A 22,377-nucleotide genomic window follows, 5' to 3' on the forward strand; every position below is an offset into this window, starting at 1 on the left:
CTCCTGAAGACCTATCCTTGTGCTGCACTAAAGGCCCCAAAGAGCTCCAGGGGAGCTGGAAAAATGCCAGGAACAACAGCAACAAATCCCCTGGAGTTGACTGAGATGAACAGATTTCAAACATGCTATAGCTAAGATAAAGTGAATATTTCCCTGCTTGGAGATTTTCAAAAACTGCCTGAACACAATCCTGGTGCCCCTGCTCTGGGTGTCCCTCCTGGAGCGGGGCTTGGCCCAGGTAGCCTCTAGAGAGACCCCTGCCAACCTTAACTATTCTGTGATCCTGTGAAACTGATTCCATTGACATATCCTGCGCAGGATAAAAGGGTGCAGAGTCAGGTGCTGGGCTTTTTTTCTGCACTCTCAGTTCTGCTTTATGGTAATAAAAGGTGACTCTTACTCTTTGGCACCATTGGCGACACAACTACAGAATAAAAGCGAGCTTTCCTCTCTCTGCAGAAAGCTTCAAAACGCTCACCTGCTTTTTCAACATCCAACCCTTTTCTCTGCCTTAGCTCAAATCAAGACCTAAGTGGCACGATAGCCACTCAAGGAGCTCAGTAGGACCTGACCTCCACTGTTCATCTGGAACTGGCTGGTTGTGTTACATCCTGCCTTCTCCAGCCCATTTAGAGGCCCTCACCTCCCCTTTTGTCAGCGATAGCTGCCTCTTATGACTGCAGCCAAACAGCACAGAAAATGAAAAACACACACATTCAAAGAGATTGAGCACCTGGCGTCAGAAATGCTTTAACCGCAGTCGCGCCCACAGTAAAAATTATAGTCCTATAAATTACATGTGGAACTATAATATGGTCAAGGTCTTTTTGAAGTTTCTGACCTAGCAAGTTATACATTGTAAAGGTCATCATAAAAGCACTGGAGAAGTTAAAACCTGTATGACCTCAAGAGTTTTCTGATGACTTTTATCAGTGGTATCTCGTAACTCATATGCATAAGAAATCAGCAGTTGCAAAAGGCCTTGCATACGTATCAGGAGAATTGCCTATGGGACAAGGTACACATGGCATGATGCAGCTGCACATTTGATGCCGTGTATGGAAGGAGCACAGTCTGTAGCTGGTAGCATGCAAATACAGAGGAAATGGAGGTTTCTTACTCCCTGGTAAAACTCCTTTCTCCTCACCTCCAGAATCATTCCAGACTGAAAGCAGTAGAAGAGATGATTCATACAGCATTTGCAAGATTTGTAAAATCTTATCAATTCTGAAGTCCAATTTGTGCTAATCAGGGCATATCACAAGTGCAAATGTTAACCCAAAGGAGCAGCGAAATGATTGGCACAATAAAATGAAATTTAATCATCTGAAAGTTCACTCGTGGCCACACGAACAGATCACCACCCTCTACAATTCGTCCTACTGCTTACTTCCACTCTTAAACAATCGTAACAAGATGATGTGTTGTGAACCCTAATCCACCACCTTTGGCATAAACTCCTGTGAGAGGACAGTGTCAGCATGCAACCACACATCTGTTTCCCTTAGGAACTGGGCAGCTGGCTGCCATTCTCATACAAGATCGCAGTCCCCCCTAGAGAGATGTAAGGACAATCATGCTGCCACATCTGCCATTCAGCACAGGGCACAGAGATTCCAGGAAAGTCAGAGATCTGCCTTCGGTCTGGTTCTTACTTTCTTCTCTACTGAGGTTTTCCAGCTCCTTTTAAAAACTACCTAAAAACCTGCACAAACAAACAGTGGGGCAGGATGTTGTATAGCTGAATTTCTTAACTTGCAGGCAATATGTTTAGGGGATCCTCATTTCTTTCTCCTTTAACGTCAATCATCAGCATCAAATAAGAAAAGTGAGCATTTCCCAGGAGTGTCAGTGAACTGACGCAATTTCAGCAGCTTTGTACGCAGTATATAAAACTCAAAGGAGTAAAGTTCAATTTTAATTGTGCAGCTGATATCGTGAAGTAAACAGGCGTTTTCTTTTAAAGACTTTTAAAACAGATTTTTAATCTTTTGGGACAGCTTAGCGTAAGAGTCAAATTCTACCTTCAGCTATAAATCTATAAATCACTTGTAAATCTAGAGTAACTCAGATAATCTCAATCCAACACCAAACTTGTATTTTCTTCTTCACTCTGAGATTGTGCAATGGAGGAAAAGCTCAATGGAATAACTCCAGACTTTGAACAGGGCTACAGAAACTGCTGCTTTGGCTGTCTGAACTGTCTTTTCTCCTGCAAGCTGGTGATCAGCTGATTAGTTACTATTCAGAATAATCACATCTTTTTTTTTTTTCAGTTGGATGCAGAAAAAGCAGCATTCTAAACCCAGCATTTCCAAACCATACACTGAACTCTGGTTCTAAACCAGTAAAACTTCCTAGTTTCTCAGTTTCAGGTTGAAACTTTTCAGCAAAATAGAACCTGAGATTTACAATGTTTATGTTAACAGGTCTTGGACCACACCAGTCATACTGTGCTCCATGTTCAACTTGGAAACGTTTCACAGATGGAGTGAGTCTCTCTTTTTCATCCATTTTGCATAATAAAACCCTCAGGACAGAAAAAAAAAATGATCTTCTTAAGCTAGCTGGATCACTGATTGCTTGATTCTGAAGAAGCAGTCCTGGTGAGCTGTGCCTGAAAAATAAACCATCTGAGAGACAATTAAAAACTTATCATCAGATCTGAGCAGCCTGCTGGGAATCATCTATTTTAACTTGGCTATTAAGTGCTGAGCACAATTGAGGTTTTCAGTGGACATACAACTAATGAAAAGTCCTGACTGTTTTGTTTTCCTGATTTCATAGGGAAATGAGGTGCAATTGCATTGCCAGTCGCTTTTGTATCATTTGAATCTGTTGGTCAGTTCCCAGCAAATCTGGCAGAAGAGATGACTTCTCAAAGAAGCTCCCTTGAGCTCCATGAAGAGTTAGGGTAAACAGCAATAGAGATCTCTATAAAAACCTTCTAAAGGCAAAGCTGGCAGACTGGGGTGCACCCACTTTGGCAGCAGCCTGACAGCCCATTGCCACAGGTTACTAACCTGACCGTGAGCATCCACGTTACCCTCACCTAGCACACTCCATGCAGTCAGTTGGGTGGATGTGGTTTCATAATGGAAGGGCTGGAAGGGACAGAAAGGTGTTCAAGGAAAGTCTCAAGTCTACAGGACGTGAGGCTTCACCAGTTCTGCTCGCTGACCTAGTTTTCTTCTTTTTAATGCTATTTATTGGCTTCCAAAAGTTTGATGAAAGACTATCATGAGCAGATATCCATTAAATTAAAAGTGGACGCCCCATAGTGTTTCTTAAAACCAAACACTTTCATGAGTTGATATTCTGGGAAATTACAGGTTATCACTCTGATCCTTTTAAGATTAAACTCCAGGATAGCAAGATAAGAAAACAAATCCAAAGAAAGCACACTTAAAAGATTTAAAGTCTTCCAAAAATTGGCACCTGGCAAGTTCAATGTACTCTTGAATCAGACACTGCAGAACCCTGTGCAACCCCTCTGCGTGAGACTTGTATCTTCATGTGAAACAGTCCCAAATCAGACAGCTACTGTTTGTAATGCTTGAGCCAATTACTTCCAATTTTCCAGCTGGTATATGACATTTCCAACTGTGAATATTCATCATTCTGCAAAAAAGTCTATTGGAAATGCTTTCACACCTATACTTAGACAATATTTAAATCCTATATGTTTTCTTTACAGTTGGATTAAAAGATGTCCACTCTGTATTTTGCTAGTTACACAGTTGATGTGCCATAACTTTAGTATTTTGATACCACAGCATTGCATTTCTCATTTGCTACTCCTTCAAACAGCATCAACTAACTGGCTGTGTTTCTATCATCAAAGAAATGGACAACATTTTTTTTCTAAAATACACGTGTAACTTCTACCAGTAAAAAGGACACAAATCTGTATGTATCACTGAGGTAAGCAAGTTATACAAAGCAGCTCTAGCAGCACAGTTTTGAGGGAATGCAACGCTGCTCATGACAGAGAAGCTGTTAATTCCAGCATCTTCTGCACACTGGGTACCACAAACAACAGTAATTAATATCCTTTTTCCAGGGCTTTTGAAAAAAACAATGGCTCGATTTCTAGTATGCTTGGCAGCCATAAAATGGATTGACTTGCAGTTCCAGTGAGTCTGAATGCAAATTTCGAAAACAGAATCCATCACATGTTAAAGAATTTGAAATTTATTTTATTAAAATGCAAAAAGAGAGATGCAATAAGATCAATAAAACTAGAACTTGGGATGCATTCTGACATAGAATTATGAGAAGCAACAAGGTTCTCTTCCGGTATAATAGATCTTAAGGATGGACCGAAATGATTACTTACTACTCCAATAAACAACACGTCATCAACGGATGAGATGACCATTCTACTCCCTGCATGTGATAAACAGTCAACATAACCTGTAGCACTTTGGAAATCCATCATCAACGAAACTCTGCTCCTAGAAATGAAGCCTTTCCCATCTCTACCAGATTGCCTACCTGGACATTTACAACCCAACATATTTTCCTCGGCATTATTGTACCTGGATTGCCTAATTTCATAAAGAAATTTTGTCAGAGAAACTTATGCAGGGAATTTTTCTGTCAAGACAATTACCAATAACTCCCGCAGCACAGAAATACAGGAAAGACATAAGCAGTCGGTGTCACAGAGCTCTTCTATGCTTCATACTCAAGTATTTTAAGATCTTCAAGTAGCTCTTTTGCAAGTGCTTGCAGTTCCGCATTGCGGCTCTTTGACAGTGTAATGATACGTTGAAATGGCAAAGTATCACGCATCTCACAGGCTGACTTGGCTAATACTTCTGGCTCCAGAATCACAGACTGGAGGAGCCGCAGAACGTGAAGGCAAACTTCAGTATCCGGGTCTAGAAGTGGAAGAGGAAAGAATCCAGTGCTTATTAGAAGTGAGCCTCCCCAAAAAAATAGTATGCTGCCATTTCTCACGACAACACACAGGCTGGGAATAACCACAGTGTTATAATTTGCAGATGCCATTTGGTGCTGGCTTGTTGGCTCCCGAAGGAACCTGAAACAACAACTCTGCCCTCTTCAGCAGCATTTATTCAGTTGTGTTTGGGAGGAACAGACAGCCAGAAACCTCTCTCTTATCTTTCAGATGTTGAAAAGGCTACAAATAAGGGAATTTATCAGCTTAAATTTACTCAGTCAGTAACTGAGATATACTGTTGGATGCAATACAGTTTAAGAGCACAACAAGCTCTACCCCATGACTAATTAGACTTAAGAATCAAACAGACCAACTAATCAAATCAGCAGTAAAACACAATGCTTTCCTTTAATTTTTTACATAAGCCTTCAGATTCCTTCAAAGCTCAATACAACATTTATCTTTACAAAACTTTCTTGGCAACAACACATCAACCTTTCAGTTTAAATCAGTCTACATGAAAGTGAAATGGGTACTGAAGATCAGCATTGTTGCATCAGAGAAATTTACCAAGGAAGACCTTTGAGTGGCTTAAGCTAAGAAGACATAACAACTCTACTGTTAGGAAAACAAGATGCAATTTTAATTACTCAAACATTAGGAGCATTATCTTTTAATTGTTCACAACAGTCCGTTTGCTTTTAGTTGCTTATAATTTTAGCAAAAGCATCTCACAGAAAGCACAATTTTTGCAATTCTCTATTCTGCATATTCCAAATGAAAATGTATAATACAGTTTTACGGCTGAAGAAGTTATTTGTTCCATTTGCCATACATCATTTAAGTGTTCATTGTTAGTATGCACAATCTTCAGCCAGCCTTCAATAAAGCCATGTGCTGGAATGTGGGGAGAAATAAGTACCTGAAATGACCACAGAGACCAAATTCTCACTGGAGGAGCATAAATGTGGTGCAGCAACAGATCATGTTGTGTTGAGTTGTAAGGAAAAATGTTTGGCGGGCTGAGGCAAATTCTTTTATTTGTTGGCTTATTTAATAGTGACACCTACAACCTGGAAAAGGGGTGAGGAGAATTACCCATTAAAGCATAAGGGGAAATGTAGAAGCATCCAAGGGAGAAAATGGAATAAGGTGGACAGTGAAAATGACTATGGCTTTAAGCATGAAACTGTCTGTTCAGATGGAATTTTTAAGCAATTCCCACTGTCACATCGCCGAAGAACAATATTAAAAATTGTGACATCTGATCTATCCCCACAAGACAGCCAGTCTCTCTTTTTTCCCCCCATTTTCTTTCAATAAATGAGATCTGTATCTATTTTCTACCACATTTTCTTCACTATTTAAAGTGCAAACCTCTTGAGAAAAGAATTCTACTTTCTCCTAGGAAATGCAACTGCCCCAAACCAAACAACAAAATGCATTTTCTGCTATTTTGTGCAAGACTATCCTTAGTCACTGGGCATACTGGATAACTTAAGTCATTTGAGTAAGTACTTAAAAAAAAAACAGGGATAATCAGTGCTGCACCACTACAGAAATGGCCATTCTCATAGAACAGCTCCTATTGCTGGTTTCTGGACTGAGGGCCCATGGAATCCCTTTCTATCTTCATGCCTGCCAGTCTTTCTTTTTTTTTTTTTTTAATTTTTATGTGTTTATTTATGTATTTATTGCCCCCTTTATTTGTACTTAGAATTATTCTGCATTTCTTCACTGGAAATAGCAGCAATAAAACACACCTAAATAGGCTGAAAGAAGCTTTTGGGAGTGAAATCTATGTAGCTCATTACAGCCTTCCTCTGTGTGAGATTATCCCTCCTTGTAATAAAGACATTAATACTTGCAGTGATTTGCTATGCTGCTGGGAAGCTCCATGTACGTAAGATCTGGATAAATAGTGCTTCATTATTAGTGCTGTTACATGCATTTACTTTACTATTATCCGCAAGAGTTTAAAAGCTGTACAAAGTAAAGAATTGATTAAGAACCAAGGGATAGCCGGGGGGGTAACAAAGTCAGGACCTGTAGGAGATCAGGAAATGAACTCCAGCTTGACTAGCAACAACATTTTCCAATAAGTGAGGAGGTTCTAGGAAGAATCTTCAACAGCAGCCAGAGAAGCCCAACAGCTTGACTCACTCTAACAAGGAAGGAAATGATTCTGCACCAGAAGATGACATAATATGCATCTAACCTCCAGTTTCCATTGTTGTGCATGTGTTGTGAGTTGCCTTGAATTAAATAAATACATGTGCCTCAGAATATACTTCCTTAAAATTACATATGATTTTGAAAATAGTACTTACTACAGATACTCATGTTTTTTAAGAGGATTTTTAAAAATAACCCTAGAAATCTTACCCTTCCCTCTTCAACATCTTTGGAGGTTTTTTTCTAAAACCCCCATCTAGAGAATAGTTACAAGAAATGTGAGGAATCTTCATTATTCAGCACTGTGTACTTCAATAGCTTCCAGATTTAGTCATTTGTACACTAGCTGAGTAACATCTTGTTTGTACAAGATCAAAAAAAGAAAAAAAAGAAAAAAAAAGCCTCCACTGCAATCAAATCACTGCATCATATCCTCCCAACAACCAGCACACACATCTCCTGCACTAAAACTTCAAAACTACAGTCATTATTTCTGGGCAATAGGGTAAGAAATCAAGCTGCTTGCCTCAGTCGGGGATCACACGCGGAGCGTGAGCCTACCGCCATCACAAAGCGCTGATGCAATTTTAACAAGGTATTGAAGCTGCTGGAGTTTGCTGACGTTCTGCGAGCTGCCAGCACCACTGTTTGATGTCACTGGCTTTCAGTCACTGACAAAAGCAACTGATAACGTGGACAGACTTTAGTCACATCTGTCATTAGCACCATGCTCTCAGATGAACTGTTCCCTACAGCGGGATTTAAGTAATTGCATTACATCAATGCTAAACAGCTTATCTACAATTGGCTCTGAGCTGCATGAGCTCCATTTACACGTGCCCGTACCATTCCCTGGCCACCTGAGTGTAAGATTTATTACCAGCAAGCAGTTTACAGCTATGCCTATGTACGAGAGCAATATTTCAAAAGCTTCCCATTACTGCTGCTAATGTAATTCAATTCAATCACTGTCTGATTCTAGCACAAAGGGACAACCTCTCCCATTCCTTTTTATGAACCTGTCAAACTGACTACGTTCACAGCAGGTCTAATAGAGAGAGATAGGGCCACAGCTAGTTCCATGTAAGATCTTTCCACAGCGCTAATGCTGGTGGAGTTGAGCCAATATCTGCAGCATGCAGAGTTTTCCGGACACTTTCATAATGCTGATTGGTCCAAGAGCCAAGAGGTATTGCAACACAGACACTATGCGAGGAAGGAGCAGGGAGAACATCATGGCAGTAAAAAGAACAGCTTTGCTGTTGCAATTCCTATGGATGCAAATGCATTTTTGCTCTGCAAAACATCCTCTCCAGCTCCTGCAGAGCAGCTGGATTTGCTTCAGTCTGTTCCCTGGCCAAGCAACTGCTTTCACGGTCATACACGGACTTCAGCTCAGCAGAAATCCCCACTCCCCTACAGATACATGCTTGTCATACTTTTACCAGGGAAATCCTTAGGGAGACACAAGGAAGGAGACCATAGCAGTCAGTGCAGACCCAATTTGCCTGACTGCTACATATAGGGCTGAGAGTGAAAAGGAACTCACACAGATGCAGTCCTGCAGCAGACAGACTCCTAAGTGACCTGTTAGGTGCATTCCCCAGCTTCAATCAATCCTAATTTGGGCATCTGAGGACTCCCAAAATAGCTACTGATCAACAGGAGACCAAACTAGTGCTTTACAGTGACAGATGCATTCACCAGAGTTAAGGTTCCTTACATATATTCACAAAAGGAAAACCACTGTCAGGATGGAGAACATCAGTTTGCACAGCTCTGATGTTAAGAAGGAGGATCTGGTCAAGAAACTCCTCCTCAGATGGTAATGACAGCCTCTCAGGGCTCACCAAGAGCTCTATTTAGAAAAACAGAATCTGCTTCTTAGAGAAGAGCAGGGGAAAAGGGCAAGTATTCAGTGAGACCTCCTCTAGCTGCTTTCGAGCTTTTCAGTCAGCAGTGGTTCAGGGACTTTTTGTGTTAGAGCTGACATCTTTCCATTTAAGAAAATAGATGCGTTCTTTAAGGACAAGTAGGGTAATCCTCTTCTTAAGACAGCAAAAAGAATATGAAACTGCTGAGAGTTGGAAAAACTGGTAACTGAGGTTTCTATTTACCAACCAAAATTTGTTTTAATACAGACACTGATTCATAAATAGCAGAGCTCTGTTTGTCCAGATGTCTTTTAAATAGCACGCTGCCATGCATTTAACCTGAATTTCCAAAATTCTGACAGCTATAACCAATCCAAAACGAAAAGAAAGAAGCTGTCAGGATTAGTCATGAAGAGCAAATACTGAAGGTTGCAGGCAGCAAAATGAGAATGTGCTTCATATAGACATTTATAACAGAGACCGTCATTTGCAAAGAATTTGGATAAACAAGGTTAGATTTCCGTATGGAATTGTGGTGGAGGAAGGTGAAGGGAGAGATCTAAGATTAGTCATATGTCTCTTGTCTTTTGTTTAATGAAGTACCTGGAGCAATTTCCCAGCAAGAATGGGAAATGTCATTGACATAGTCTCTCTGAATTCCACCTCTCTAATACGTCCAACAAGAACAAGAACTGCAATACATGGAAAAAAAGAAAAAAGAAAAAAAAGGAAAAACAAAATGGATGCATGAGTTAAAAACAAAACAAAAAAAAAGTGAAGAGCCCAATTTTCTCCAGCCCTCACTTGTTTGTACATGCTCTGTACGATTAAAAATGAAAAACAAAACTTAGTCTTTACCAGTAACACTGGAGCTAACTCCAACTTCTTCAAAAGATCCTTTGCAGGGAAAAGTCTCAGTCTACCTCTTTGAAAATGGCAGATTGAAAGTCTTAATGCATCTGCAGAAGTAAAGCACCAGCAAAAAAATACCGACAAATCTCAAGAGGATTTCCATCTAAAGTTATATAACTTCTCTTTCTACTGCTGAGGACAGAGCTTCCTGAAATCTGAAAGTTACATAAAACCTTTACCCAAGATATCAACACAGGGACAGCAGATGGAGATGGAGAAAACTAAAGCTGCCTATATCCTCCAAGACAGCAACAGCTGCTCTACACACAAATGGTGCTCCACAAGAAGAGAAACCTACTAATTCCACAAGCTGCTTCACAGACAGAAATCTGAGTCATCGTCCACATATTTCATGCTCCCACCAGGCTGGGAAGATACAGGTAGGAATAGGTGATAGCTATGCAAGAATACAACAGCTGCACAGCTATGGGACTATTTTCTTCAGTGATCACTCTTGCTTATTAAAGGATGCCCCACCTTTCAGCCAGTACTTAATAAGGGGGGAAAAAAGAGGAAAAGAACAGTCTATGTCATACAGTGCTAAGCACAGTTCTGCATTACCTTCAGAAAGTGTGTCAAGCATTTGTTTTTTGCCTGTTCCAGCATAGCCTCCAGCAGAAGGAGCTATTAAGAATTCTTTTTAGTGCATGTGAAGACATTCTGGCTCATCCAAATTTTCTAAAGACAGTAGAACAGACAAAATCCCTTTGTTGTTAACATTCTTTCTCCACTAGGAATCATAACCAGGTTTGCCTCCTTTCTCTTATCATCCATGTGTTCAATGTCAAGGCATATTTCGAAAAAGTCAATCAGGCAGAGAATCTGAATCAAACCACTCTTTGCTTTAGATGTAACAAGGGAGAATAAAGAAAATCAAGATATCGTGTGTTTCCTCTCTACTTTACTTAGAATCATAGAATCATAGAATCACCAAGGTTGGAAAAGACCTTCAAGATCATCCAGTCCAACCATTCACCTATTCCCAGTAGCTCCCACTAAACCATGTCCCTCAACACAACATCCAGCCTTTCCTTGAACACCCCCATGCTCCACCACCTCCCTGGGCATCCATTCCAGTGCCTGACCACCCTTTCTGAAAAGTAATACTTCCTCATGTCCAGCCTGAATCTCCCCTGGCGTAGCTTGAAGCCATTCCCTCTGGTCCTATCACTAATGACACGAGAGAAGAGGCTGACCCCCAGCTCACTACAACCTCCCTTCAGGAAGTTACAGAGAGCAATGAGGTCTCCCCTGAGCCTCCTCTTCTCCAGGCTGAACATTCCCAGCTCCTTCAGCCTCTCCTCATATGGCCTGTGTTCCAGACCCCTCACCAGCTTTGTTGCCCACCTTTGAACACATTCCAGGGCCTCAATATCTTTCTTGAAGTGAGGGGCCCAAAACTGGACGCAGTACTCGAGGTGCGGCCTCACTAGTACTGAGTACAGGGGAAAAATGAGAAGGACATTCTTCCCTGGGGGACAAGAAGATTGGGAAGTGACTGAAAATTCTGAGAAAGAACTTGAGGGATTTATCTGTTGTATACAAGCAATTGGCCTGGATGTATAGTCTGAGATCATGGACACTTGTAGATTGGTGACATAAACAAGATGATTCGCTGAAAATTAAAAACAAGTCAGAGGATGCTTTCAGAAGACTCTCTTAGTGAAAGCACAGATAAAGGCCTAGAGAACTGCGGAAAGCTGAATCATCTCTCAAGCCTTAGCCAAAACAGTCTTTGAAGAAGCTTCCTGTAGGACGGCAGCGTATACGAGACACTGACAGCAAACCGTATTGCTCAGTTCTCTTGCATGGAAAAAAAATGTAAGTCTTTATACTGTGGCAACTGCAGATGTTTATAATCTAATCGGGGCCAGCAGAAGGTGAAGATCCTGGCTGCAGAAACAGTAGAGAAGCAAGTGCGTGAGAAAGCTACTGAATTCTGGAGAAGTTCAGAGGTTGATTAAATGTAGAGAAAATGACAGCGATCTCATAGAAAATGACCAGAACAAGACTGCATCTTGGGTCCAACCTCTCATCCGATATACAAACTAGTCAGCCATCTCCCTTGACAGTAAGCAGACTTCCTCTCAAGTCAAAAATCTGAACTAGCAGATGCGGGTTATCTGAGCATCTTCCTCCTTTGCTGTATGGGGAGAAACTTATTATCAACACATAAAGGAATTAGCCATGCCCATCTTTTCCTTCCACAACCCATCCACACACAATTAACAGTATCAAAATGTAAAGTAGCCTTTCAAATTTCTTATTGCCACTAACAGCAGTAAATTATTTCTAATTGTGCCCTATTTTATTCTCTTGCATGACCTGGGAGCCTCCCTCAAACAAAAGACTGCATCAAACAAGATCAGCTTCTTTATCTTATCACAAAATTTAGAAGGGCACACTTGGGAACTCACATTTAGACCAGGTTTTTGAAATTTTGGTTTGTTGTTTTTTGCTTGCTTGTTTGTTTTACTAGAGCAAAGCTCATGTGTATTAGCCAAACATGGAGTAAAGGAAAATCTGAACTAGCATATGTTCAACTTCTACATACAGCAGAACAAAGGACGATATACACAGGGTACTCTCTGAGAACATAATTTTTCTCAACTGCCATTAAAAAGCTGTAAAAACAGACAGGTGTTTTTCAACAGCGTTACAAGGATTACTTCATTTTCTGAGATTGCAGAAGAGTCTATGGCAGTGCAAAGCTGTAAGTTCCTTAGTGAAAAGCACGGCTACCTTAAAATACTTGAGAGAACTGTGGAAAAAACAAACAACTTCCAGTTTACAAGCCCAAGTCAAAGCTTTTCAAAAACTTCAACATGAATTTAGTTCTTTGAAAAAGCAGATGCAACCTCTGTCACTTCAGCTACCTTTTGTATTTACTTCTCGTGTTACAGCAGGGTTTTGCACAGCAATGCAGCGTGCCAAGATGACTAACCTCCCTGATACTAATAAATGAGCACCAAAAATATTCTCATGGACAAGCCACAATAACCTCAGAAACCCAAGACAGAGCAAACTCTAGTATTGCAGTTCACATGCAGGACAGTGTCATGGCTCTGTAGTTATTGCAGCCCTTACTGTCCCTTACAAGCTGTGCACACAGCTGCCAGCCAAGTTCCAACACATGCCAGCAACGTCAATCTCAGCTGGCTCCTACACAGGGATTTGAGGCCTCTGAAAGAACGTTTCTCCTAAATGTCTCAGGACACAGTTACATTTTCCCTTGTTGTATTTCAGTGATCTTAGTTTCACTCGGGTTTTAAAGTTGGTATACAAAAATACAGGTGACTTTTCTGATGCACTTCACAACATCTCACCATTCTTTATTTTTAATATCAGCCATAAATTTTATATTAATGGAGTATTACATACAGTATCAGAAGTGTTGTGGGAAATGCACACCTCCTCCCCGTGTGTCTTTGTCGTTAACTTTTAATCTGACAAAAGCTTTCCACAGTCAGGTTTCTATTTTGTACCTGCCATATTCCCACAATCTACAATCCCCAAAGCCAAATTTACAAGGTTCTTAGAGCAACTTACCATTCAAGAGCCACCAAAGCAAAGGGATAAAACCTGGACTTTCACTGATGTACTTCAAGCCTTTCAAGTTGATACTCACGTTGTAAAGTGACATTAGCATTAGCCTAAAATTGAAAGGAAAAAGAAGTGATTTATTTTTATTTCTTTGCATCTTTTGTTATCTCTTTCTACTTATGCCCATCATGTATTGATGCTGAAGTGTCACCTCATCATTTATACCTTGAGGACAGAAACAAGTTTCAAATGCTACAAAACAATGTAGCTACAGTAGGATTACATATTTCACTCTGGTAGAAAAACATGCCACCTAAAAGGCTCATCAAACATACATGAAACATACAGAAGCAGGATTTGGCTTTACATGCCCATACAATCTACACAACAGGTTCACAGTGATAATCTGTGCTGGGCACAAGAAGATTTCAGAGCTGCTTGCTCTGACAAGTAAAAGGGCCAACAGGAAACACAAAAAAGAAAGGCTGTAGGCTGAGTACTAGAAAACGTCAAAGGATGTGCTCCACTGGTTGTGCAATGCAGGCCTTATGTACACCAATCCTATGGTCAGCTGAAACAGACACACAGCTTATGCCATTCTCTTTGAAGTATTATCTTATTTCTACAGCAGATGAGAACAGATGTAATACATAGCTAATGCACAGGGAGAACCAATGCATTCTCTCTCCTCTTACAGGGAAGTGACTACACCTACCAAAGCACTTAGAAGAAGGGAGCAGGCTCTAAGTATAAAAAAAGGAAGCACGGGTAGTCACAATTCAGCTTAGCATGCTTCTTCCTATGCTGGACTGCTGCTTTCTGCCACAGGTGGTAGGCAGCGTGACCACAGAATCACAAATATAGAATCGCAGAATGGCTTGGGTTGGAAAAGACCTCAAAGATCATCCAGCCCCCCTGCTGTACACAGCGTTACCAACCACTAGATCAGGTAGCCCAAGGCCTCATCCAACCGGATGCTGCTGGCCTGTAAATGGAGACCCTGCTGTGAAAAAACAAGACTGCTCATCTCTTAAAATGTCATTGCAGGCTTTTCTATTCATTCTGCCTTCAGGAATCCTGATTGATTAGTTTCAATTCACAAGTGGAAAGACATCTGGCCTTTTTTGGTTTGTTTTAAGACAACAGCACCAGACTTCAATTTGGCCATAAGTATGCTTTTAGCACAAATCATCACAGGATAGCACAGGCCAAATGCTGCTCTCACCCACACCTCTTCAAAACTTGTTTCCAAATGACATTTGGGCAACCTCAAAGCCTTAGAAAAAAGACAATTTTCTTAGAAGGTGATTTCTTTTCGTTCTTTATTACGGTCATCAGGTTGACAAAGGACAGAACCCATATGCTGTCTTGTAGGTTAACAAAGACCGCCTACAGTCTTGCAGCTACAAAGAATTTACTTAATTGAGAATTGAAAAAAAATCTAACGTGACACCTCTGACAAACTGAAGCCAAGACTGCTGCTCTTTACAGTCACACTGCACTTCAGCGTGTGAACCACACAATAAAAACACAACTCGTTCATTTCAGCTACATTTTCAAAAGCTCCCCAAAACTGTTTTTCCTAATTTATCAGCCCCCTAAATAAAGAGGTGCATTAGTCCTCTTTTGGGACTGCGTAGAAAACAAGTTACATATTAAACCACTCTCAGCGTTTCTACAAGGAGAAAATGAGATTTGTTGGAGAAGTTTTGGTATTTGAACAGGATGACTCCAGCCTGCTGATCCCAGCAGTTTCTCTCAAGATGGCTTCCAATTAAGTTACTGCAAACATGAGACCCTTCAGTATGAACAGGAACTTGAAAAAATCTGAAAACCATCAGGAAAGGGGGGGGCTGACTACCAAGTACCAAGCGCATCAGCCTCAGCTACGTCAGTGCTGGTGTGATGCTGTAAGACATAGGATTCTACACAGAGAAATGGCATCTTTGCCAGTTTGTGCAGATAAAGTGCCTAGGCCAAAATGCAGCTTTAGCTGCTTCAGATTGTTGGACAAATGTGGCACCCTGAGGCTCCAAACACATCTCCACTTTTCAGCACTAGCAACTACTAACACTAAATGCAAAGGATTTTCTTGACACTAAACCTTCTCCTGCAGCTTCTGCTGAGCTAGTTCTGCTTTCAAACGTTTGATGCAGATAATATCACACTGCCTTCCATATTTCTGATGAGAGTTTTTGTGCAAATTTTGTGTAAAATTTTCTTTTTCAGCTAGGTACTGTCAGTGAGCTTACCTCAGAATTATTTCCATTTTCTTCTAACTGTCAGCAGGAACCTTTCTACTTAATGGTAGAAAGCATACAGGAAAAAAAAAAAAAAAAAAAAAAAAAAGCCATGGATGATAACAAGGCAAACCAATCCTAAAACTTTAGGATGGTTTGGGTTGGAACTTCCTACCCACCTGCCACAGACAGGGACACTGTGCACTGGATTGGGCTGCCCAGGGCCCCATCCAATCATCCAGCCTCCAGGGATGGGGCACCACAGCTTCTCTGGGCAGCTGTGCCAGCACTTCACTGCCCTCTCAGTGAAGAATAACACTCAACCACTACAAACTTCCAGCCAAGATGACCCCGATGCACCTGAAAAGTTCTGGAGTCAGAAGTTGTCTCACACATCCTTTCACCCTTCCAGTGATGTTCTCCTACCCTGCCTTTTATGCAGAATATCTTAAAAGCTGTGCAGTGGCTGGAATGACAGGATTAGTGCACTTTAAAAAAGCTACGGTTGATGTTATGAATTCCTATTTATTTTTCAAAGATGACAACATGTAAGTCAGTGCTCTGAACAATGAAAAGGGAAAATGAACGAATGCAGCTCCTGTAACATTGACAGAGCACATCATGATACTCAGAACATAGCACTAGGTCTCATACAAACAACTATACAGAAACAGGAGCAGGTTGGAATTCTCTGCCCTGTTCTGGGATCGACTTGGCTGCTGCTATCTCTCACTACTGTGATAAAGCTGCCTGTTATCCTACTGGCACCATTTCCAAACAAGAGGGAAATAACATTACTCCTAACAGTCTTCACACCTCACATCTCATTCTTAAGTGAACACGGCTTAAGTTAATCTGCCATCAGCAAGATTTCCAGCAGTCTCCATGCATATCTTCATATAGCAGGAAAGGAAAGCAACACAACTCAGTTCAGTCTGCAACAAAAGATAAGCTACATTAACTGCTGCACTGCTACGAGTTTGATCACTCAGGCTCTTAAGTAGTTAGAAACAAGAGCAATAGATTATTAAATCTACTGCATCAGTGGCCATCAGTAAGCAGTGAGAGGTGCTGTGGAATTGAATTTGCAGCCATAAAGCCCACACGCTCCTTTTTATATGGCTCCTGCAGCTCTTAATGCAATCCAGAATCCAAGCCCTGACAAAGCAGCACAGCTGTAATTACATCTAATCAGCCAGAATTAAAATGATCAAAAAACAATACCTCACAATGGAAAGTGCTAATATTTCTCGACAATTTCTTTCATCATTAATCTGTTTGACATTTACAGTTAGAAATAAAGTGACGTAAAGAGATACCGCTATGTTTGTATTCTTCTTTTACTTGTTTGCTATGTGCAGACAAAAGAGACTTGAGTTGTGCTGGTGATCCAGTAAAGTGCTGTGGTTTGCAGGGTCACAACAGGACTCAGCCCATCCCACTAACCAGCACTAAGGGCCTCATCCTACAGTAGCATATTATTACTAATTAAACAGACATGTGTACAATACAAACTTTTCCAGGCCCTTCATACCAGTTTATATCACCAGTACTTGCACATGCTAGTAAGTACTTTTTGTAATTCATATTTTTATGAAGGAAATCTGACACACAGCATGACTTCATAGACAGTATTTTCTGCTTTCTGTCAGAGTTCTTTAGTTATGCACCTCACAGTCTTCATATTTAGGCAATTCCAAAATAATTAACATTGTGTACTACTGTATCTGTCACTGCTTTAAAATCTACAGCTAAAACCACTGTGAAGACCCTTTTCCTTAATAGATGGGATTAGTACATAAAGTGAAACATTCTCAGTGGCTGCTTCCAAGTGCTACATGAGCAAAGCTGAAGATTCCTATCAATTTAATTACAGACATAAACAATTGTGAAAATGCTTACTGACCACCTAATAATTATTAGTGTTGATCAAAGCCTACAGCAATGCCATGTAAAATCTTTCACACCATGATTTCAGAAAGGCAAAATAACGTCATGTGATTTCAGTCCTAGCACCCACATAGAAGCTTTAGCTATATGGATAGTGTAGCATTGTGAGAATAATTGGAAACTTTTCCCCTAAATGTTTTATTTATACATTGTTACAACAAAAAACCCTCACAGGATTGCTCAAACTAAGAAAAGGAAAGAAGAGAACTTCTCTTCCCAGTTTACTTGGTGTTCGATTCTGCTGCGTGCAGAATTAGTCAGTCTCCCCCTATTTGTCACACAGTAAAGAAAAATACTTTTGAAAATACAAGCTAAAAAATAATTTTAAAGCAACAAAACTGAGCAAAGGACAAACACATCCTTGAAAATATGAAGCCAAATTTTGTCTTTTATTGCCTAAATGTTAAGTCAGTAATTTCTTTCCATTTTGGTCACAACAACCCCAGGCAACCCTACAGGCTTTGGCAGGAGTGGCTGGAAAGCTGCCTGAAGGAAAGAGACCTCGGTGTACTAATGGACAGTCAGCTGGATTTGAGCCAGCAGTGTGCCCAGGTGGCCAAGAAGGCCAATGGCATCCTGGCTTGTATCAGGAATGGTGTGGTGAGCAGGACTAGGGAAGTCATCCTGCCTCTGTACTCAGCACTGGTGAGGCTCCACCATGAGTACTGTGTTCAGTTTTGGGCACCTCAGTACAGAAAGGAAATGGAGATGCTGGAGCAGGTCCAAAGAATGGCAACAAGGCTTGTGAAGGGCTTGGAGAATATATCCTATGAGGAGAGACTGAAGGAACTGGGGCTGTTTAGTCTGGGGAAGAGGAGGCTGAGGGGAGACCTTAGTGCTCTGTTCCAATACCTGGAAGGTGCTTACAGCGAGAGCGGGGTTGGTCTCTTCTCACTGGAGACAGGAGGGGAAATGGCCTCAAGTTGCTCCAGGGTAAGCTTAGGTTGGATATCAAGAAACACTTATTTACAGAAAGGGTTGTTAAGCGCTGGAATAGGCTCCCCAGGGAGGTGGTTGAGTCACCATCCCTGGATGTGTTTAAAAACCGTTTGGATGTGGTGCTCAGGGACATGATTTAGTGGAGGGTTATTAGAGTTAGGGTAGTATGGTCAGGTTGTGGTTGGACTTGATGATCTTTAAGGCCTTTTCCAACCTGAGCAATTCTGTGATTCTATGTCATGCAGTGAGTGGTGACATTTTGAGAGAAATACACCACCCTTCTGAAATGATGGACATTCTCATCCACAAGACAGAGCTGTAAAAATATCTGTCTGTATGTGTATATAGAATCACAGAATCACCAAGGTTGGAAAAGACTTCCAAGATCATTCCATCCAATTACCCACCCACCACCAATATTTCTCCACTAAACCATGCCCCTCAGTACAACATCTAAATGTTTCTTGTGCAAATTCTTCTTTAGACTTCACTCAATTTATTATACCACAAGGCTCTATTGAACCTCTAATGGCTTCATGGGATTGATTCTGTGTACTTTATTTCTATTTCATGTATTTCAGTATTTGTACTGCAGTACGGCCACAATGTTCACAGCATCACATGCGAGTCTTCTGGCAGATTTTGAAATATAATTAAAACAAAATATCGTTTCAAAAGGAGGGCCTTCAAATCCAATTGCATTATCAAACTACATTAATACAACCTGAAATGTTCAAAAATCACATCTTACCCCACAGCTGCTCATTTGCTTAAAATCTTGACTATGTTTAGGAACACTTTCTCTCCTCCCCATTAAAGAAAATCCTTTTTGTTTTTGTTTTTTTGGTTGACATGCATGCTTTCAACCACTGCAGGACCTCTCTTAGTATTTTTCCATAAATACACGAAGGCACAAACTATCTTTTCTTTCTTAAGTTGAATCTTTTAGTTGGGACTTAACGAAAAACACCGCTGCAAGTGTTAACTAGCTTGCTTTGAGGCTGACCTTCAAGACCAAAGCTTGGGAAACACAGGAAACGACTGACCCCAAAGTATCTATCTATTGCATACAGCACAGGCTGTTCAGCTTCCTCTTCGCTACCCTTCATGTAAAGGCAAGTATCTTCAGAGGGCAGCTTATTCACTTCCAACATGGGCTGAATGAGTCATTTTACAGCCCCATCTCTTTGCACTGATGGTAGGAAGAAGCACAGAAAGCCACCAGATACTTGACCACTAGCTTTCAGACAGCTGAGGTTAAGCAATATAAAACCTATCCGAATTTAGGACTGAGCCTGATTTCATACTCATCACATACAAGCTGCTTAAGTGCTCGCATAGAGATGCAATCAGGTTATTGTGGCCGACAAGGTTGCTGTTTGTCAGCTGAACTGCGATAGCTAGCTTGTGCATGAATTCATAGCATGCACTCCCTGCCCAGCTATAAAAACAAGACCACACACGTTGGCTTAAACCATCTTCAAGAACAAATTAACCACGAAGTTCTACACTATGAGAGTGGTGAGGTGCTGGCAGGGGCTGCCCAGAGAGGTTGTGGATGCCCCATCCCTGGAGGTGTTCAAGGCCAGGTTGGATGGGACCCTGGGCAGCCTGGTCTAGTATTAAATGGGGAGGTTGGTGGCCCTGCATGTGGTGGGGGAGTTGAAGATTCATCATCCTTGAGGTCCTTTCCAATCCAGGCTATTCTGTGATTCTGTGATTCTATGACATGACATGGCTAGTGTTCACTGTGTAGCAAAATAGTAAGTACTTGATAAGCTGTGGTAATTTGCTTGCTAAAGTCATTCTTCTCAGCTTTAAAAGGTGTGAGAAAAAGACACAGCTAGCAACTTTCTTAGTTTCTCCACCACTTCCTAAGTACAACTTCTTCAGTGGCTGAAGGGTGTAACACGGGCTTTTCTTTCATCTCTCTGTCATGAAGTCCCTTTATAGGCAACACCTATTACAAGTACAAGTGTACAGAGCCTCTGGCTACTAATGTTTTAGTATTCAGTAATCTAATTTTTGCTCTTAGCAGAGCACTTTTTTCACTTAAGCAAGTAGGTATTCTTCGTAGTGGAAGAGAACAAATACAAACCCACAAATCTACATTTCCCACAGTTATCTCTATTTTAAAGCTTGACCTCACACTTTCCTTATCTGACCCTCAAACAATGAGCCCCTCCTAAGGTAGGTGGGCAGTATTACAGTGCTTAGGAGTCTTTTAAAGGGACAGAAAATCTAGATAAAGCTAGCCTTGCAGGTAAGCCTAGTGTATCTGCAAGGAATGCTTCTGTGGAAAGTTTCCAACCGTTATGCCTCACCTCCAGGAAAGGAAATAATAATGGGAAAGTGGTAACACTGCTTTTATCACTGATCTACATTCAAAGAAGAAAAAAAAAAAGTCATCATACACTTTAAACTTTGTACAAAGTCCTGGCTTCATCTCTCCCAGGAGGTGCATCATTGTGTCCAACAGGTCACGACTTGAACTAACCAAGAACTCACGGCCACAAGCCAGTGCAGCCACATCTGTGAGAGAACACAAAATATCACCATAAAATTCATGTTGCAAACATAACTTTATGATAATTACCAGAACAAGTAAAAAAATGTCAGCTGTGATGAATGAACTATTGTATCTGCATCAACTTGAAGCTACATCCATCGTCAGAGCAAATACCGAAGCAGCAAATGATTCTGATCAAACTCCCTCATAATTCTACTTCAATAGTTCAAATATTTGTTCAGAGTGGCCAGCATTCTAGCAATAACACAGTTATCATGAAACAAAAGGACGGATTCAAGCAGTTCTAGCCTAAAATCTACAAGTAGCATGGGAATGAAGCAAAGCTGATCATCATAGGTTCTGATTTTCAGGAACAGGATTGGAGATTGCTTTACAGTCACTCAATCCAATATGCCTGGCACATTACACAACTGCGATACTTGTGAAAGTCTACTCAGAGTTGTTCTCCTAATTCTCTGCAGGCACTACATTATTCACGCACGAACCAAGTGGCAAAAACATTTCCAATGACTACTGCTCTAAAACAGATTTTCCTCAAATATTTTCCCTTACGCTAGTCCTGTAACTCAGGAAATCCTTATGTGTAAAACATCTTCAAGCAACTTGGACTTTCAAGCCTCCTCCAAGTGAGTCAAGTACCATGAATGTAATGAGTGACAGAATTCAGCTCCCTGGTCTCCCATTCAGGGCAGATTTTGGGATGTGCTGCATGACAAAGTTCCTCCACGTATCAGTTTCTCTCTGCTATGGATGTCCATTTTTATTTTTTTTTTTCAGTTTTAAAGGCCTTTTAAACTCAGAATTAAGCAGATGTTCAAAGGATACGGCACATAATTAAGGATTGGTGCCATAATGTGTGTTCATGCTGGGCTGTGTTAAGACTGCACTCAGAACTTCTGTTCTGTTCTCCGACTTCTGACTACTTGGCACTTAGTGACCAGCTATCCTCCTCTAACGTAATACTAGGAGGATTACACTCATACTTTCTACATCATTTGTATGTCTGCATCCTTTATCATACTTAAGTTTCAGCAACCCCTTTCCTAAATTACAAAGAGAAAAACCTTGGCATCACTTAATTCAGTGGAAAAAAAATCAGCCTCAGTGAGGCAAGATTTCGTTCCACCACACTGATTCCTCTTCAGGCAAAACACCGTCATCCTCCCCCACACAGGCCATTAAACATTTTATTTGTTCTGACTTTACTTTTGCTATGCTTCTATTTCTATTTTTTTTCTTTCTTTTTTTTTTTTTTTTTTCTGGTGAAGCTATTGGAGAGAACTGCATCCCACCTTTAGTTGGTAC

The 22,377-nt window shown here is 40.8% G+C and overlaps 1 protein-coding gene across 3 annotated transcripts in view; it reads right to left on the reverse strand.

Annotated features, from left to right (window-relative positions):
• Nucleotides 1-3,999: 3,999 nt before the first annotated feature.
• The window catches only part of LOC125698063 (heat shock transcription factor 2 binding protein), a 36,332-nt gene continuing 17,954 nt past the window's right edge, over nucleotides 4,000-22,377 (reverse strand). The window contains exons 6-8 of one of the 3 annotated variants that reach the window (XM_048955940.1): nucleotides 20,957-21,074; nucleotides 13,420-13,523; nucleotides 4,000-4,886 (exon numbers count right to left, since the gene is read on the reverse strand). In XM_048955940.1, the coding sequence (XP_048811897.1) occupies nucleotides 4,678-4,886; nucleotides 13,420-13,523; nucleotides 20,957-21,074 (431 nt within the window). In that variant the 3' untranslated portion in view covers nucleotides 4,000-4,677. The remainder of the gene's footprint in view (nucleotides 4,887-13,419; nucleotides 13,524-20,956; nucleotides 21,075-22,377) is intronic. The other 2 variants (XM_048955949.1, XM_048955957.1) reach the window with 2 other exon arrangements.

The sequence above is a fragment of the Lagopus muta genome, chromosome 1 (genome assembly GCF_023343835.1).
Source record: "Lagopus muta isolate bLagMut1 chromosome 1, bLagMut1 primary, whole genome shotgun sequence".
NCBI lineage: Eukaryota > Metazoa > Chordata > Aves > Galliformes > Phasianidae > Lagopus > Lagopus muta.